The following is a 19697-nucleotide window of genomic DNA, read 5'->3' as shown; positions in this document are numbered from 1 at the left end:
TTTGATATGCCTTGTATTACATCACCTCTCAAACACTACTCCACACTGCAAATTCTTGCATTTAAAACCAAGACTAACAAATCAATGCGCCCTGAAGAGCATTTTAAAATCACCAGTACATTGTATCCTTGTGAGTTTTCTTTGCAATTTGTAGACAATAGATTTCCAATAACAACTTGTAATTAGCTCATTTTCTCTTATCCAATCGTTACATATTAAGATCACTGACATTTTGCAGATGGTATCTTTTGAAATTAGATATATTTGAAAAACTAGAGTTTGGCAATTCACACTTGAATGCACCGATTCCGGCATGCAACTGATACGACTGCACAAAAAGAAACAGCAAAACAGTGTCAGATACTCTCCCTGCCTTTTCCTGAAAGTATCTGGATGGCAATTCTTGACCAAAAAGCATGAAATCAAAATAATTTTAACCATGTCTACAGTTGCTATTAATTTTGCCCGAATTTTATTTCAGGAGACTCTGTTAATTCAAATCATAATGCCAAAACGTATAAACTAAGCAAAGTACACAACTCAACAGCCAACCTGGTTAGATGAATGAATATCTGATCTTAACGCAGCAACATTCACTTTTTGGCCTAAGGCAAAGCCATGTCCCCCTTTCCACCCTTAAAGACGCATCCACATGCAATGTATTTTTTACTGATCTGAGCATTCTTATTTTTTTCTCTGGAACCATATTTTAGCATTTGCAACATTTTTGCTTAGAATAAATTTGTCTTTCTTGCTACAGATCAATTGTGCATTTGGAGCATCAGCCCACGCGCAGGGAGCCCCTGAGCACGGGTTTGTATCACCACTTTACTAAGCTGCTGCATCCACCTACAGCTCAACACTGCCAGATCAGTCCCAATAAAGCCTAAATACCTATTAAAGCCTAAATACCCAGTAAAGGATCACAGCTTGGTTGTGCAAACACTGGTTACTAAATGCTGTGTCAGTGACCTGAATGCCTGTTGTTTTTTTCCCATCATCTCAGCCAGTCTGCACCTACTATAGAAATAAGCTAAATGCTTTAAATTTCTGCCTTTTGTTTCATTTTCTTTTTAAACTTTTAGTTTTGTTTTTGCTATAAGATTGCACTATTACATTCATCATTCTAGAAGATGCCCCTTTAGTTGCCTTTATCCTCAGTAACACGGCTGCACACCGTTCCTCGAGGCAAACAGGAACGGGTTGCTTTGGGCAGCTGAAGGAAACTTCATTTCTTTCACATCACCTCTAACGCTGCCTCAAACCGAAAGGAGAGGCCAGCCCTCCCCAGCCTGCTACGGAGTGTTTGAAGTTTAGATATCCCATAGCTCACAGAAGAAGCAAATCAATGTTGGTAAGCTAATGAATTATTTTCAACTTTGTACCAATATCTGCAGTAACATGAAAGAAAAATCACATACCAAGGAGATTGCAGCTGAAGAGGCAGAGCATGGTCCACAAACTGTCAATATTTTAGGCCTGTGATTTGATCCTGTAGATAACAGTTGCTACAGCACTGCTTAAGAGAACACCTCAAGCAAAACATTTTATCTCACAATATAGCTGTCCAACATAATTAACCAGGCTTGACCAATCTAGCTGGAAAGTAGTAGTGACAAACACCCAACCCTACGTGCCAGTTTCGTAAAGATGTGAGTAAACACTTCACCTGAACACAGAATTTACAGATGCAATTTCTGTTGGAATAGCTGGCTTGCTATGTGTACGTCGAGTACATATTATTATTATGGATGCATTTTTCTAAATACAGGTGCTCATTTTCCTTACACAGCATTTATTTGTCACCTTCCTTAAGATTAGATGTCTATCCAGAATACATACACTTCTCACAGCTTCCTTCCTCAATCAACAACTTGTTCCCTCTCCCACTTCTTTGATCAATCTTAAAGACAGGTAAAAAAGGAAAATCTGAACTAAAACTGAATCAGGGAAGAATGCAAACTTCTTTTAAGGAGTATAACAGCATCATAAGAGGAAGTTTAAGAGAAGAACACATTGATCCTGCAGCCTCTTCTGCATCCATTCCTGCATGCTCCTTCTAAACAATATTTGTGTTCTTTAGATAATAAGATATCCACAGACGATAACATATTGCTCATCTTGGAGAAATAGCAATTTTCTGTCTACATGTAACATATATGCATAAATTATTGGGAAATAATGACTGGACTGAAAAACAACAATTCGGTATTTTTCCTTCAAACTCCCTTTGTCTTTTTTTTTTTTTCCCAGCCAGATATGACATTAAGGATCTTAAAACGTTGCTGCAGAGCCCCTAGAAACCGTGTGACACATGGGCCTTTAAGAGCCCCGCTGGGAAGTGCAAGGCACTCTCAGTTGGTCATGATAGCATTGAGATGGGGAAATTATCTTGGGGCATAATTTCTAACCTGACCTAATGAAATACTCCTGGTCTTTTATGCATTCTCAGTCAAAAAACTTTCTAAACCCTTCTGGGACCTACTGGGAAGAGGTGCTGTGGGGCACCAAAGATGCTTGCAAGAGGCCTTTTCTGTGCTTTCAGAAAAGTAACAAAATGCAAAAGCCAACGGTGAGAAGGGGATGTTGCTTAGGAGAGCACTCTGATTGCCAGTGAGCTAGAATTTAAGCGGATTTTGTTGTAGGGTTAACGACTTCTTATTCGCTAAACAATGTTGACAAGATAAAGTCACTTTGATGGAATGCATGTTTTCCCTCTCTTTGACATATTTGTATAGCAAATTGACCTGTCCACATTGATGATAATACAGATCTACAAGATTATAGTGATTTTTTTTTCTTTCTTCTGGTAGGCTTTCACATTTGCCAGACTGCTACTTTCCCATTAGGGAAAACAAGAGGATTGCCAAAAGTGACATTCCTAATTCTAATGACCTCCAGTCAGATATGGTTCCAGAAGTTATATCCAAAAATCACTCATCTGAGCATATTTAAAGTATGACTCAGCTGGGTGATGTGCTTGCCAACTCACCCGACCATCTCCATGTTGATTAATCAGACACATGCTCTACCTTAGCTCTTATGACAACTAAGCCTTTCATTTCTTAGTAATTTATTGAATCTTTGTGACAATATACAGACAACAGACAAAGACACTTGCTAGTACACTCTGTATTTTTGGAATGTGAAAAATCTTGAGATCATATTAAAAATTACTTTTTTAATTATGGTCCTGAGCCTGCTTACCTAATATAATTTATTAATGAGAAATTAGAAGACACCTACAAGTTGTGCTTGCCAGACCTGCCAGAAGAGCATTTCATTGGTCTCATACATTACTTACATATGATTAAGGTGATTTGAAAAGTGATACTTTAATCCTGTGTTAATAGATATTCCTAGTCCTCCTCATGCATGCAAGTAAACTCCTAAAAGGCATATCCTTGGGATTCAGGAACAAAAGAACTTTCAGAAAACCAGAAGAAACATGATGGGGTAGGCCATCATTTCTGTCCGTAATCCAAAACCGTGCGCTAAGATGTGTATGAAAATTATTAGCATGATTAGAAATTATTATTAAAAATAATATTAGACGTAGTGCTTGTAAGGGCAAAACCACACTTGGATTTTTCTCACCCATGCACTTTTCATTCATTTGTGCTGATCAACATGGATGGGAATCAAAAATGCCATTTGAATCTTTGTGGGTCTTGGAGAAAACAGAGACACACAAGGAGGGAGAGGAAGAGACTATTTTGTGGCTCCATAAGTTACAGAAAAGCCATGAGACTATTTAAAATAAAATGCAACTTCTAAAGCAGCATGGGAATGACAAATTGGAAAGCTCTTCACATTATCAAGGTCATCTTCAAACCTTTCCAACACTGCGACAAAACACCAGGGCACGGCACACTGCAACAGATGTAACACAGTTTTTGAGAGGATAAATTAGATTAAGACTTTCTGATGTCACTGAATTCTGGTAATTATGTTCCTCGGTTTGCTGAGCAGCCATCCCTGCAGCCTGCTGCCAGCATGTAGAAATGAGTGACTTGGGTGAATTTCAAGCAACGAAAAGACCATCCTAACAGGCCAAAAATATGAAAAACGTGCAGGATGTTGCACCTTTAAACTACTACTCCAAGCCAAATTCTGGCATAACAAGGCAAAAATTCATAAACGCTTAAGGACTGCAAAACAAAGTGTGCACTTAAGACAAGTATTTGAAGTATTTTTGAGCATTTTTCCTACATTGTGTAACTTTCACCAAGCACTAAAGTTTGCTTACACAGTCCCCAACATTTCAAAAGTTGCAAGCAACGAACTTTGTTTTTAAATTAAAAGCTGATGAGCCATTAACTGAACTTGACAAAAAGCAGACATTCTGGGAAAATTGCAAATGGAGAAGTCAGGCTGATTTTCGGCTTCAGATGGAAGACAATTCTCTCCATATACAAAATCCTTTTGATAGACACTCATTGTTACGCCTTGGGTTTTGTTACTAAATTTTTGCAGTTTATCGATCACTATCTCTATTCATTGGCTAATATTTTGTACCTGTCTTATTTTCAATGTCTACTTAAAATTCACTGAACTGAAAACTCATACAAATGACTCTTGGAATTTAGCTTCGAGTTGCTGTGACTTTGAGAACCCATTGATCCAAATATGCTCCCAAATAACTACGTGTCAAGTCTTTATAGCTGGGTTAATTCACTTTATGGCCTTCTTAATGCATGCGTTTTTATGTTTTATTGTATATCTACTGGTTTGAGTGTGCTGTGTTGAATTAAATGCATATGTGGTTCAAACAGGTCCAAAGTGACAACTGGGGGCAATTTAAACGCACTTTAAACATTATTATCCTAAGATTTTTATTTTTTTTTTTTTTAAGCAAGAAGCTGAAGTCAAGAAAACAGAAACCACTCTCTTTAGAAAAGAAGATCTTTGGCAAAAGTAGAAGATCTACGTTAGCATCGTTGCTTGCCAAAGAGCATCAACAAGGCAAGTGCTGGTGTGGGCACATGGTGACTCTTACACCCAACCAGCATTTCCCACTGAGCAGGCACTGGAGCCAGGTGCACTGGTTTAGAAAAGGAAATTAAGAGCTACTGAAATTACTTTGTCTATAAAAGGCCATATGCAAAGATTAGAGATTCCAGCTTCAGAGGTAACCAGCTTGCTATCGGCCTTTTGCCTGCACTTAGCAGTTCAATGGCTGAATTTTGCTTTTGTTTAAAAGCGCATTTATCACATACAGGTATTCTGTAGCTCACTATCCTTATTGTTGAATAAACCCCCGCATTTTCTCTCTTTTTTAGTATCCCAAAGGGATAGGCGTCAATAAAACTTTCTGTCATTCAGGTGAAGGAGACAATGTGGGCCTGTTCCAGGGAAGGATTTCAATGAATGTGTAACTTAAAGTATGAACATAAAGTTATGAAGATAAATGGGATAACACAAGTACTTATTTTTTCACACTGTTTAAGAAGCTCAGTGATCTAGGGATCCTTGCAAATGTTGCTGAGATATGGATTGAGATCGCACACTGTAATCCATTTACTTAGATGGAAACTAAATGCAGAAAATATCATTGCCAGGCAGAATGCCCAGTTAAACACCTTCCCCACAGCAAACTAACCCATGTTGCCACATTTAGACAGCTTCCAACCCTGTTTCCTCAGAAACCACATATTCAGGTCTACAGACATGGCCAGTTCAACATCATCTCTCCACTGTCAACAACAAGCAGCACAACAAAATACACAAGAAAACAATAAGCCCCACACAATTTTACCAACTTCCTAGCTCACGCTTATTCTTTGGAGAACAGTAACCTTTAGAAACCTTTAGTCTTCCATAGTATTTTCACAGCAATACAAAAAGGGATTATTTTTGCCGACCATGTCTGGGAATACTACATTGCCATTGTAGATATTCACATGCTTTCAACACCCAGGACAGACAAAGGCCTCAGGACTCACGGAATGCTGTATAGAGCTCCTGCAGGGTTAAGCGACTGTCATTGTTGTAATCATCAAACCGGAGAAGGTCTTCTAGCGTACAATCCAATAAATCATCTTCCAGGTCCTCCTTCTTCATTAGCTGTAGCAAAGAGAACAGGTAATCTTACATATAATGTAAAGCGACAGATTGCAGTCCCAGCTCACCCAGCAGATTTTCCACTAAATGCTCTTTGGGGAGATATAGATATATTGTATCCATCATTATGTATTTGCTTTTTATGAAGATACAATGGATATTCCCATTCCTGTAGCGCTTCGTGGGCCATGTACTGGTGAGGGTGAGGAGCCTCTTCCTTCAGCAGCAGCACAGAAACGCATTTTCACTTCACAAATGTATTGCAAAATACATACAAAACAGGGAAAAAGGAAAGTCTGTTTTTCTCTCTCTCCTGTGTAGGTAAGGACAAAAATTGTATTCCCTGCTTTTAACACTAGACTGGGCAAGAGTGGATAGTGAATTCAACACTAACATGTTTTTCCAGCCTCTGACAATTTGTTTCTCGTGTATTGTAAACATTTCACACATTCCACATTAAAAATGAAGACAGCTTTAGAAGTCATACATCCAAGTTAGCAAATAGCCAAAATCAGACCTAAGGATAATGAAAATGTTGGGTTATCTGAATTTATTGTAAAACGTGAAGAAAACTGCTGAAATGTTGCATCTTCTGGGCAGGAAGGCTTTTTGTTGTAGCCCAGGGTCTCTTTTATTTACTATTCTAGTCTTGGCCCATTATATTGAAGCAATGTAAAGTAATAATGCTAAAAAAATGACCCTTCACCTAGCAAGTAAAAATGTTCAATAAAAGTGAGATCAACCACAACGTACAAGATCAATCTTTTAAGGATGGAAATTTCCCTTTGTCTACCTTTGTATTGAAAATTGATTAACTTTTCATAAGACTGACAAGTTTTTACTAGTCCTTTTGATTTAATGTCAGAAAAAAAAACAAAAAAACCACAACACACAACATGAAACACTTCAGCTGCAAGAAATTCAGTAGATTTATGAATCTGACTTTAAAATGCATTAAAGTTTTAAATGGAAATAACATTCCAATTACTACACTCTCTAAAGAGAGGAGGACAGACCATCTGCTGCCGCTTTTTTGCTCAAAGCAATTCTGTCATGGAGGACAAACAAGTGAGTGAAGATCCTCACCATCCCCAGGTACTGCCCCAATGCAGGACTGTCCCCTCCAGAGGGACCCTGCTGCCATTTTTTGCTTTAGGGTGAATCCGTCTGCAATGAGCATCCTAAAGATCGCCCTTCAGGTCTTAAAAATTACTTTTTTCTGCAGCAGTGCACATTACCTGCCTCGAGTTTTTCCTTGCAGACAAGGTTATAGTGCTCGAGAGACTATTTTTTCTTCTAAATAAAAGAAAGAAATGCACAGCAGCAGCTCATCCAGCAGCGAGAGAAGGAGATCCCACTGCACCACATTCATTTCAGCTGCACCACATATGTTTTCACCCACAGGCAATGAAATTCCCATCTTTGGGGAAATTTGAAAGTTGCAGAGAGTTTCAAATTAAAGATCCAATGCAAATCAATCACAAATTTACCTAACAAGGCAAGGAAAGTTCTGTTGAGACTATAAGAGAGAAGATTAAAAATTGCTCATTACCTAAAAATAAGTCATTTGAAAACTGGGTGAATCAACCGATCATGTAAGAGCACATGAAAATCATCTTGTTGTTAGAGCTGACAAGAAAAATAAAGAATTGACATGCTACATGTAAACCGTGAATCCTGTTGGTATGAGAGCCCCAGAGCTGCCCTGCAGACACATCCTCTGATTGGGAATCCAGCCACAGTCCCACTGAGGACCCAAGACCAGCACCACTCCACTCAGGATTATAAGTATTCATGGTTTATCTCTATTCTGCATTAGCTCCATTATTTTGTCTTTTGAGAGGTGATCACACTGTCAACTCAGCAATGCTGCTGGCAAGACTTTGTGGAGGATGTTGGGCTGAGAGGGCTCAACTTATTCTGGTCCATCAAATTGAAGTGGATTCCAGATATGCAAAGCAGGTTTGTCAATTTTGATAAGAGTGAGAATAATTAAAATAATAGTAGCCAATGTCTATGTTTGCTCTTGTGAGAGAGACCTAGGCTTCAAGCACATCTGCAAATAAAACCCATAGTAACTTTGTGGCCAACCTTAAAGCACTGACTCCTGCTTCTTTAAAATGCAGGTCATTTTTTCTTCCTAATGATAATGGCTTGCAGGCTGCCAAACCTTTATTTCCACACGAGCTGAGTTTTAATATCCTAACAGAATAAGTTTCATGTAAAAAGGGGGGAAAAATGGAGAGTAGAACAGACACTTGGATGTCACTATGCAAAAGCTGGCTTTGAATTCAGATAGAAGTGTTTACTTAAACCTACCATGTCTTTATAAAAGAATCATTGCACTTAGATGAAGCATTGTATAAATTCATAGCTCTGAGATCTAAGGGAATTTACGCTGACACTTTGCATTGTGCAGAAAGGATTGTGCATCGTGTCAACAGCCTGAGGATTAAAATTCAGTGCAAACTCTCCTACACAGGAGTGAGCTGAGGGAGGAGCAAGCTTGTGTCTGCCTCCTGCGTGCTCGCAGCTCACATTTACACACTGGAGCTGCAGCTCACTTCATGTTCGCTGGGAAGCGAGGGCAGATGAGATGCTCGTGCAGAACACAGGGTGAAGTGCCAGCTCTGGAACCTGGAACAGCTCCCAGGCAGGTACTGGCTTCCAAAAGCCTTTTAAAAGGCATTTGTTTTTAATTCTCCTCATAGATGACACGATTAAATGGAAAAGACAAGATCTTCCCACATCTGGCATAAAGCATCTTCTTATACTTATGAGACTGTTTCCTCAAGGTCTGCATGTGCAAAGAGCAAGTTCAGGACACAGAGTAACCAGGTTGAGCGCGTTGGCTGCCTGTTTGGTTTACTTTACCAATTAGATGAATTCTAACACAGCACACCCATAATTATAAATAACAGATTTTTTTCAAGCTCTCACCTTTTCTTTCATTATTAAGTTCTGCTAATCAACATTTCAGCATCTTCCTAGGGATTTGGGGAAAATAAGCCTGTTAAAAATGATTCCAGCTTTGCTGTCATGTTACTGCATGTTAATGCATGGTCCAGAAGGCAGGAAGGAAGAATTAAGAGATTTCTGCCTAACTTACATGCACCTAAAAAAATCCAAATTAATTCTCCCCAAGCTGGCTAGCTGGAAATACTTCAGAAGATGACAGTTATAAGCGAGGATTAGTATCTATTTTCAGGAGCATGGATGGGGCTGGAAAACTGCCACGTTTTTTGTTTGTAGAGTAGCTTCAAATGTTTGTGACGACACCGTTACCCCAGAGACACAGAGACAGACTCATACACTGAAGTAGATTTTCCTCCTTTACCTGCTGCCAGCCAGACAGTTACAAACGACTCTTCTCACAAGAGCGCTGCTGCGTTACACTTCATTCACTCTCTGAAGGAAAAATGCAATCCACTTCATAATTCCTTTTTCATTGCACAATAAACTCACCTGAGCCAGTTCCGAGCTGCTGAGATGCCCATCACTGTTTGTATCCAAGTGTTTAAACATATTTTCAACTAAGAAGCGCTTCTGGGAGACTCCGTCCTCGGCCAGGCTGCTCGGTGGGCTCTGCCGATGAGCCTGCAGGTCCAGGAGGATGCTTTTGAGCCGGCTGTAGTCTGCCATGGTACAGGTGTCACCTAAAAGGCAAGACCACATTACCAGACCACGTACATTCACCTTAATCTTTTTAAAGGATGGAGCTACTAAAAGGAAAAATAAGGCACAGCAGAATCCAGGCTGTCTGAGTGTACAGTGCCACTCAGCTCTGTGCTTGAGGAGCTCCTGCAGATGTTACCTTCTGCAATAGCTGGCAGCTTTTCTAAATCCTGCTGTCAAGGATGCTCTTCAGCATGTCACCTTCCAGACTATAGAGCTTCAGTTGCAGACTTCCACACTCAGCTTTCTAATCCCCATCCATATTACATGGGCTCTACATTTTGTAAAGATAAAATAAATTCATCTACCCTGTGATTATAAAGCGAAAAAACTAATCCTGGGGAAGCTGATGTTTAGAAAGTGCCCCAAACATAAATAAATGGCACACCCTGAGTGTTACCTTGTGCCAAACATGGGGATTAAATGTGGCCAAGGTGGTCGGCCGGTCAGAGGGAGGACAGCGAGGAGGCCCTGCAGCTGGGATGCCACTGGTGCGTGCACATCAACCCGTGCAGATGACACAAATGCTTTCCTCAGCCCCCGACCAGGGAAAAAGGTTAGTATCAGGGAAAAGCCCTCAAGCCATTTGCCCTGAAGTGACACCAGGCTGGCCAGAGGAATCATACAGAATCTTCCTGACCCTGAAAGTTCCTGCTATGGTCGCAGCAGTCAGCTCTTCCACAGTTGTTCTCTGGGGAAAATCTTGCTCTGATTTCAGGGCATCCTCTTAAAGAAGAAACACATCCACATACTAAAGTAATGTAAGATGGTATGGCCCTTTTCTGCTCAACTGCTGTCTGGCAGAGCTTGGCAGAATAAAGAATGGCAACTGTCTTTTTTGTGTAAATCTGTTTGCTTTCGTGTAGACCGCAGTGGCTGGTGTCTTGCAGGAATCTGGCTGACTCTGCAGCACCCTCGTGTTCCAGCTCTCCCACACTGCGTGGGCATCAACCATCACCCACCAACAGTACTGACACAGTCAGGGGTTCCCATTAGATGCCCTTTTCTCTAGAATGTATTTTCTCTATAATGTAGTTGCCCTTACTCTCTGTAATGGTGCTTTAAAACCACTGACCCTGTTGGATTAAATCTGAGGGAACCTGGTCTTGCTTCAGTTTAAGGGACAATACCCTTGTAGATCAGCTCCCAAAGGACTCCAAACATTACTCCTCTGAAAAATAACGGAAGACTGGCATACGGACAACTAGGTGTTCCCGTCCTTTTCTTGTTGAGCTGCACCATTTTTGGTCCTCTGGTCCCACTCCAGCTGAAACCCAATTACAATTCCTGGTGGGAGGCATTTCCCTGATAGCAAACCCATCGACTGCCAAGATTTCTTTTTTACCCTTTGTATTTTGGGCTCACAGCTTTAGAAGCACCACAACTTGAGAAGGTGTGAGAGGACACAAAGGCTGGACACGTGTTCACCCGTCAGGATCAGTGCCCTCCTGCTGCACAAGCAATAACTGCAAGACAAGGTTTATTTTCCACCCTGAACTCTTCTAGGTTTGAGAGTTTCTCACTGCTCAGGGGTACTAAGGAGCTATAAAATTATTCCTTCTCTCTAAACAATCTCCAAAGATCTCTTGGTTCCACTAATTCTATGGAAAAAAAACTAGTCAGCTGCTATTAGTCTTGTTTATTATTTGTGTTGGTTTTTTATTGGTTTTTGTGGGGTTTTGTGTTTCCCATCCACACCCCCCATACCCCTCCAGAAACATGTCATATGATGCCTATTGTGAAGTCAGTATGAAGAGATATCTTTCTTCCAATCATATGCTTATTTAAAATTGATTGTCACATGCAGTGTAATCACGTAATTTTGCAATCTTGTTGTAAATACCACTTTAGTTACTACAATGATAGTTTTTTTGTGAGCTGGAATTTTCGTTTATCTTCAGTCAACTTTAAATCCCTGAGATGCATCTAAGACTAATGAAAACAGGGAAATCTCATTGATTTGCTTTTGCTTTGTGGTTTCCATTCAGGAGCACAATCACAGCTACAGACATGCCACACGGTGACCCCCAGGTGGGCTGACCCGCTGACACAGTCCTCTCCACAGTGGGGACTACCGCGCAGCCCCCAGATCTGCTCACCCTGACACCTGCCTTCAGCCCTTTTTATTTCTCACTTCATCCTCCTATTGACTTTCACCAGTAGCATATATCAAAGCAGCTCTTCCTTTACACCTCCCAGACCTTTTATTTTCTGCAGCTGGGTTTTTTTCCAGAGACTCTCTAACTGGTGCCCAGGGCAGTGCTTTCCCAGCCCTCCTCCCTTGCTGCCTTTCTGACTCACCTCCACCCTCTTTCTGACCACAAAAGGCAGAACTGGAAAAGGACCCAAGTGCTTCTGAATACTCTTCATCTCTTCTAACAAGCCTTCTCACTTTATTAAGCTTATATTGACAACTTTTCTGGCTAACAGCTATCCCTGGCACCGGTCTGATCCCATGCACCTGCCTGGAGGATTAACTGGTGTGACAGTTCCTTGGACACTGGAGCCTCAGACAAAACTCAGCACAACTGCATGTTTAAACAGAATTTCCAGTGTGAATCGTGTTAATGCAATGGCAAAATATACACAGTATGTGCAAGGAGCACAAACGTTGGATCTCAATTCCTGTGTGTGTGGGACCTGACCAGGCCACCCAGTGGTGACACAGCCAGGCCCTCGAATGAGTTGCATGGTGTGAGCAGGGAGATGGCAATCTCTTTTCCCTGCATTATAACCCTTCCTGATTTCTCCATGCTCTGAAAACAAAGGCAGCAGACAACTGCTCTTTGTAAAAAAGTACACACTGTTCTGGGCTGCAAGACAGCCCAAGGTGGGTATGCTCATTTGGGGACCTTCAGAGGGTCACCGCCATGCTGCAGCCTCCAGGTGAATGTGATGGGCACGAAGAGTGAAATAAAGGAAACCATGGAAGGATGGAGCTGGTGACAGTCTCTGGGAGGAACTCCCAAATTCTGTTATAAACTCTCGCAATACTTTTTACCCCACCACACTACTGCTGTGTCCAGGGTCACGGACCATCTACCAACAGAGCCCCATCCTGCACGGCAGGATAACGCCATTCCACTGCACACACAGCAAAGAAAAACAGCAATAAGGCAATGTCTCCTATTTAAAAAATAAGTTCAGTTTCGCATGCTGTTAACACGTGCCACAGTTGGAAGGTCAGGAGGTGCACTCAGCCTCTCTTAAAACTGCTCCAATACCTCATTACCTTCACTTATCTCAGGAGAAAACTACACTCTTAGCTCTGCTGGAAGTGGATCCCTCAGCATCTCTCCACAGTGCGACTGTGACAAGACTCCACGGGTCTTGCACCTTTGAACATCTTCTCCTGATATCTGAGGGCTGCGGTGACGCACGAGCAGTCACTTCAGAGCATGGCACAGCTCAGCAGTGCTCGATGTGTCAAACGATAAGTGAAAGCAATAACATCCCAGGGTTGCGAGATTAATAATTTGTGGGTTTTTTGAACTAAAAGATAGGAAAATGCACTAAAACGGTAATATATATATGCATATATGAATATATATGAATATCTATATAATTTATATATCACTGTAGTGGAAAAACAGGGGAAAAACCACTCCAGGTCAAAGGAGATACTCCATTTGACCTGAAACTATGACTTTATATTAATCCGGACCAAGGTGTTACTTCCAAAATTATCAATGCTTGAGCTGTTTGAGCTGGTGTTTTGCTGCGTAACCTGGACCTAATGCTATTCCAAACACAGCTTCAAAGCACTGCAGTGACCAGACATGGATGCTGGAGGAACCCTACAAAAGACACTGCCTGCTCCCCTCCCATGGAACGGAGGAGACATTTCGGCAACTTGAATCATTTGGCCACCCCAAGCCAAGGACAGCTAGGCCCTCCTGTAGTAAAGATCCTTCCCCTCCTTTACTAAGCATTATTCTTTTGTCTTTTAACCTATATTCCCTCCAGAGGCTGCTAACCCTCATTTTTCAGAGCTGTTGTACAGGCCCTGCAAAGGACAGCTCTGTATCTTCTCTCCTTGCCACCCCCCCATCTCCTGCTGTTGATGACACCTTGTAATCTTCTTACCTTGTGCCTGGGATCTACCACCTTTATCTACTAAATACTGTCTCTTTATGTTTCTGACAGCACTGCTGCCTCTTGCATGTTTTCTGTTCTTCCAGGTATTATACCCCTAGCTGTTAAACAGAAAGAATCACTGAAAAGCCACCTGTATACCCTCTCACTTATCCGTATTCTTGTCCCTGCTTTGCTAAGTGCCCACAGCGGTTTCCTCTGCACCATGAGCTCATCGTTTGCAGTTTCTCTCATCGGTAGGTCTCGCTAATGGATGTCTCTCAGCTTGGTTTCCTTGTTAGGGCTTCCCAGGGACACGGATTCTGTTGGCAATTGCCACCAGCTCAGACAAGTTTTGCACTTCCAGAGGCAGCTTGTTGGGAGGTGGGTCTCCCAGCCCACACACTGCGATGTGACCGTCACTGTTAAGGGCATCCCATAGGCATCTGAAGTCAAAACTAAAATGCTGATCATCTAACACAGGGTGGGGTATTTTTTGCACTAACTTCAATAACAACACATAAGACCATAATCTTTGGATTCCAGCTTCAGAATTAAAATAAATTAAAAGGCCACTCCACCATTCCAAGAGACTCCGTATCACTGCCACTGATGGCCACTCTACTTTTTGAACACAAACGTAATTCGATAGCAATGCTTTGCACAACAAACACCAGCCTTCCCAGGAAAAGCTGCATGGTTTTTGGCCCACGGTAGGATGCTCTGGGCAGAGATGCCTTTGTTCCCCTCCCCAAGTCAGCCTGTATTCCTCTTGTGAGCTCAACATCTCACTTTGTAGTCCAAAGAAGAAAACACCGGTGGCTTTCAAACCAACCTCACACAAGGTGCAGCTCCCTCCTGTGCTCTTTGGATAAAACTTCAGTATACTTGCACAAAATTCAGGGATTTCTGGCACTTTCTTTTTTGTAGAAAAAGACTATTAAAGCCCTCCTCCAGCAGCAGCCTGCAGTGGTCTCCGGCCCCAAACCCTCCTCCGGCAGCAGCCGCAGCTGTGTGATGTAGGATGGAGCCGAAAGCGAGGAATGATGCTGCAACACCCCTGGCCAGGGAAGCCCACAATTCCCCCCTGAGATCTCTGAAGAAACAAGCCCTTTTTATTCATTTACAGCACTTTCGAAACCAGTGAAGCCTGGCACTGTTTGAATTAAAAAAAAAAAAAAAAAAAGAAAAAAAAAAGCAATGAAAAACAATATGATAGAATACAAGTAAAAGAAAAATCCAGCGTATTAAGTCTGATTGCTAAAGTCTGGCCAGTAACTGTCACATTTACATGCTCTGCTCACTCCAAGCAATGCGGTTTCTTGCTCTGTTTTGCAGCAGCTATGTAATTCATCCTGTTTAGTACATATGCATGCTTTGGCAGATAAAATATTGATCAGCCTGCCAAGAAACACAGAGTGCCATTCTGTTTTCATGTCAAAACTCAGTAATGAACTACATTTATCAAGAGCATCCTTTCTGTGAAAGGTCAGCGGTGAATGTGGCTAAATTGTGATGACAGATCATTAATCCAGTTCCCTCAATAATTACCCTCTTTAAGGACTTTGCTTCTGGTTTCTGTGAATTGTAGCAGGTTTTTACCGTGGGATCCCTGAGCAATCTTCAGCCCACTCCTGAGTCAAAGTAGATAATCAAGAAACAGCAAGTCTGGGGATTAAGTGTCCTTCAAAGGAATGCAGTTAACATAAAATAAAAAATGAACTGAGGAAGTGCAGAGCTTGCTTTGATGGGTAAACTAATCTCCTTGTAAAAGACTGTTGTCCAAGGTGCCTTGCAATGCAATGATTACTAGAAACGTCAGTACTTCTTCAAATATCAAAAATTATCTGATAACACCTATAGAGCACCAATCTCAAAGTCCTTGGCGTTCAGCTAACCTGACAGTAGGTGTGAACCTAAACACGTACAGATGTCTTTAGAGGATCTGAGCCCCACTGGTGACTGAGCTATTTTGCAGCACAACTACAGAGGCTGCACGAATGGCAGATGGCACCTGCAGCTCTTCATAAAATCCGCGACAAAAGCTGTGTGGTCATTAGCATCCAGCCTAAGTACAAAAGTATGTGATTATCTGCACAAAAAGGTATATATGGAGATTTATTTTATTTCACAGTTCCTCTTAGACCGTGCTGGTTATTTTTGGCTGTTCTTAGAGCAGTTTTCTAGCTCCAGGAAGAAATTCAGTGCAGGAGATGGGAGCACTAAGCTTTGTTTTCTCATTCATATCCATGGGGCAAAAGAGATGTAGTTACTGAAAATGACATTTCTAGACAAAATTAAAGGGATTTGAGAAAAGTTTTGTTTCCAAACAGCCCAGCCCAACATATGCTTTACTCAGGCTTTACCTGGTATTGTTAGAAGCACCAGAAAAGGACTTGACTGTTACAGGATACAGATTCATTTATGAGCGTGGCTCCTTAATTCTTTTGCCATTTACAGCTAAATTGCCTATCAGCATCAGCCCATTTTCATGCATACAAAATGAAAGCATTGGCACCCCTGAACTGCAAAAACATGGTCCCAAAACAACAGACTGCTGAATCTGAGTGAGATGATTATGTGAACTCTTTACACCAATAACCTGTGGCCTTGTGGCCTGTTTGACTTGACAGAGCAGGTTTACACAGGGACAGGAAAATTAAAGATGACTTCAGTTCTTCAGAGGTCTCATTACAAATCCCCATTCCTCCATGCACATTTTCTATCTTTCTCTTTCTGCCTGTCTTCCTTTAATTGCTCTTTTTTGCACATGCATGGAGAGGTTAGTTGGACTTTCCTCCTACTCTTCCTGTGTGGTTGGAAAAAAGGGAAAAAACCTGCTTTTCTCAACAAGTTGCATGAACATACTCCTCTGAGCAAGCGTAGCAGCTCGCTGCAGTGAGAGAAGAATATTGAGAAAACTTTGTGAAATTCAGAGATTTCTTGCAATTGAGAGACATCTGCGAGTTTAACCCAAATCTTAATCTACAACAAGTCATGATATCAACCATTTGACTCTTGATTGCTCAGAGAAAGCTTCCCATAAAATACCAGGCAGTGCTTTGCAGCAATTACACGGCAGGTAACCACAGCGCAATGTTTCTGTAATGCCTGATAATAACGCAAAGAATATCCTGCCGCCTCCAAAAACCACCAAAGACCAAGATCTCCACCATTGCTGTGCACAGAGGGAGCCATGGGCTGTCAATGTGACATTCAGGCAAAGCTGGCTAATTGCACCGTGCTCCCATTGCAGTGCTACCTGCCCGCCGACTTTACACACAGCTAAACCCCTCGAAGGCTGAGGACCTGCTTTATTCCTGATTTGCATTTAAAAGTTAAGTGAAACTCTGGTAAAGTTCCCGCTAAGAGGAGCAGATGTTTAACATCATGCAAATTCATGAACATTAGCAATCCTTCAGCTGCTACTGCTGAAAAAATTCAATTAAAAATAAAAGCCCAAACTAGCTTGCTTATCTTAGGGATATGTTTCAGTTAATAAGATGTACATTTATCAGATATCCATATATAATTTAGCAGCAACTGGGAGCTCACCAAATATATCACAGAAATGGAATGGAACATACACCATGAGAAGCAGATACTATTAAACACTAGATATCTATAACCTGGAAGAGTTAAAACTTGCCCCAGCGTATATCTATTTCACTATTTCATTTTATTACAAGAAAAAGCACCCATCTATTACTCTGTGAGCTTTTAAAATATATTAAAAACTTACAGCATCAGAATGTAAGTTCCCCGTTCTATAAACAAAAACTCTATTCCTTCCTCTCACAATTACCTTCTGAACTACATCAACCTAAATGACTCACACGCCTTAGCTCTAAACGCACAGGAAAAGAGACAGATGGATCTGCAGCCTTTCTTGGGTAACCCAAGAATCACAGCTTGGTTCACCAACTCCAAAAGCAAGTTCTAGATCTGCCTCCTTCCCGGGAGGGCGCAGGCAGCAGTACAGGCAGGAGACACGACGAGCATCCCCAGGACAGGGAGGCTGGACAAAGTCTGCAGGTGGGATAGCACACGATAAATGCAATTTATCAAGTGCCTGGCTCTGCCTATGCTGTGTGCCACACATTTATGGATTTTTTTTTAAAGCCAGAAAGGATCATGCACACACTCTCACCTCTTCTATTACACAAGCACCAAATTTAACAAGACTTCCCCTGCAGCAGCTCCATGATTTGTTTGCACACCTCCCAGGAAGGCTTCCAGCCCTGATTTAAACTCATAGGAGTAATTTTTCAAATGATTACTTAGTCTCAATGGGCAAACATATTTTATTTTTAATTTGTTTAGCTTCAATTTCCATATACTGAATTTTGTTACACATTTATCTGGTACATCAAACTGTAAGTCTTACATCCCATACGTCATCTTCCCAGGTTTGCACCGATGCTGGACTCAGCTCATATCTTACCTGTCCTTTCTGATGACAGTGGCCCTCGCTAAGGCAGCTCATGTTATAAACAACTGTTTTTTTCTCTTTACTGGGAATTTTATCATCCTTTGGTCAGCAACATGACCACGGCCATGTCTGCAAGAACCTTCGGCTTCTAGTCAGCAGCAGGCAGCTCCACCACAATTCAGTGTCCATCACCTGAGCTGGCTCAGACCGTTTGTGGTACCACATGTTGATGCTCCATAACCCACAGAGAGCATGAGCCTGTTCCCAGGCCAGGGATTTCTAGAAGATTATGGTAGACAATTGCTCTCATCCCGCCAGGACATCTCTCCCAAAGATGCACTCAGACAGCATATCGGGCATAAAGAAGACGTAACTGACAGCAATGCCTGGGGCTGGGAAAGTTTTCTTTGAGATACCATAAGCAAACAAGGCTATTCCTACTGCTGTTTTTATTATTCACTGCCTGCTGAGTATTAGTTATTATTTTCATGTTAAGAAACTAAAAATGTTTGTCAAACCAGAGAGAAGAAACAAGGCATGAACAACACAGCAGATGAAGAAGGAACACACACAGTCAAAGCAAACAACTCATCCCTGCACCACTTGTCCGAACTATTTGGTGAGCACAAACACAGTAATAGAAATCATAAGTGAATTATGCATGATTCATGAACAGAAAACTGGCTACGTCTAATGATTAATTTATTCACAACACACCCACTCTGCTATAAATCCATGACTCTGCACGGAGACATGATCTTACATAGGCACACACACCCAACTCACGCGCCTGCTGTGTACTCCCTCCAAATTGCATTTTGACTTCAGACTGCATTGTTTTTCTTTGTAAAAACTACTAAACTAAAATAGTGATGCTACATCCTAAGTTGCAGATGGGGAGGCAGGCAGCGGGAGAGGAAAATGTGCCATACACAGCTGTTTTTAACAGTGACAACAAAATGAACTTAAAGAATGTCCAATTACTTAAGATCCCAACTCAAAACAAATTCACAGTGTAATGAATTGATTCAATTATTGAAAAACACTGTATTGAAACAGCCCGGGAAGACGGCGCAGTTTCTGCAAAGGTTAAGAAAAAGAAGAAAATAAATCGAGAGAGGGGTCTGGGCATACGCCAGGCAGGTGCTGGGGATGCCACCCCCAGAAGGGACCCCCCAACAGGGACAGGGATCCTCACACCAGGGCCAAGGGGATGGATTTGGCAGGGGATTGGATTTGAAGCGGGGAAGGTGAGGGCTGGCATAGATGGGGAGCAAACCAGTCAGCACGTGGGGGGAACCAGTCAGCTGTCTTGGGGAATGGGAAATGCAGAGAGGTGACAGCAGGACTCAAATAGCAAATTCCCCGAGATGTTGAGGGCAGATCCATCAGTGGCACTTTGGAGGGAGCCCAGCAAGGTGCTGTGCTCAGTTCACGCAGGTCCAGACACACC

The 19697-nt window shown here is 41.7% G+C and overlaps 1 protein-coding gene across 2 annotated transcripts in view; it reads right to left on the bottom strand.

Annotated features, from left to right (window-relative positions):
* The window catches only part of FSTL4 (follistatin like 4), a 406465-nt gene that overhangs the window by 91435 nt on the left and 295333 nt on the right, over positions 1-19697 (bottom strand). For both annotated transcript variants that reach the window (XM_082063280.1, XM_082063281.1), the window contains exons 5-6: positions 9529-9719; positions 5946-6066 (exon numbers count right to left, since the gene is read on the bottom strand). In XM_082063280.1, the coding sequence (XP_081919406.1) occupies positions 5946-6066; positions 9529-9719 (312 nt within the window). The remainder of the gene's footprint in view (positions 1-5945; positions 6067-9528; positions 9720-19697) is intronic.

This window comes from Streptopelia decaocto, assembly GCF_964273445.1.
Source record: "Streptopelia decaocto genome assembly, chromosome: 12".
NCBI lineage: Eukaryota > Metazoa > Chordata > Aves > Columbiformes > Columbidae > Streptopelia > Streptopelia decaocto.
This window is presented reverse-complemented; position numbering and strand designations above follow the sequence as displayed.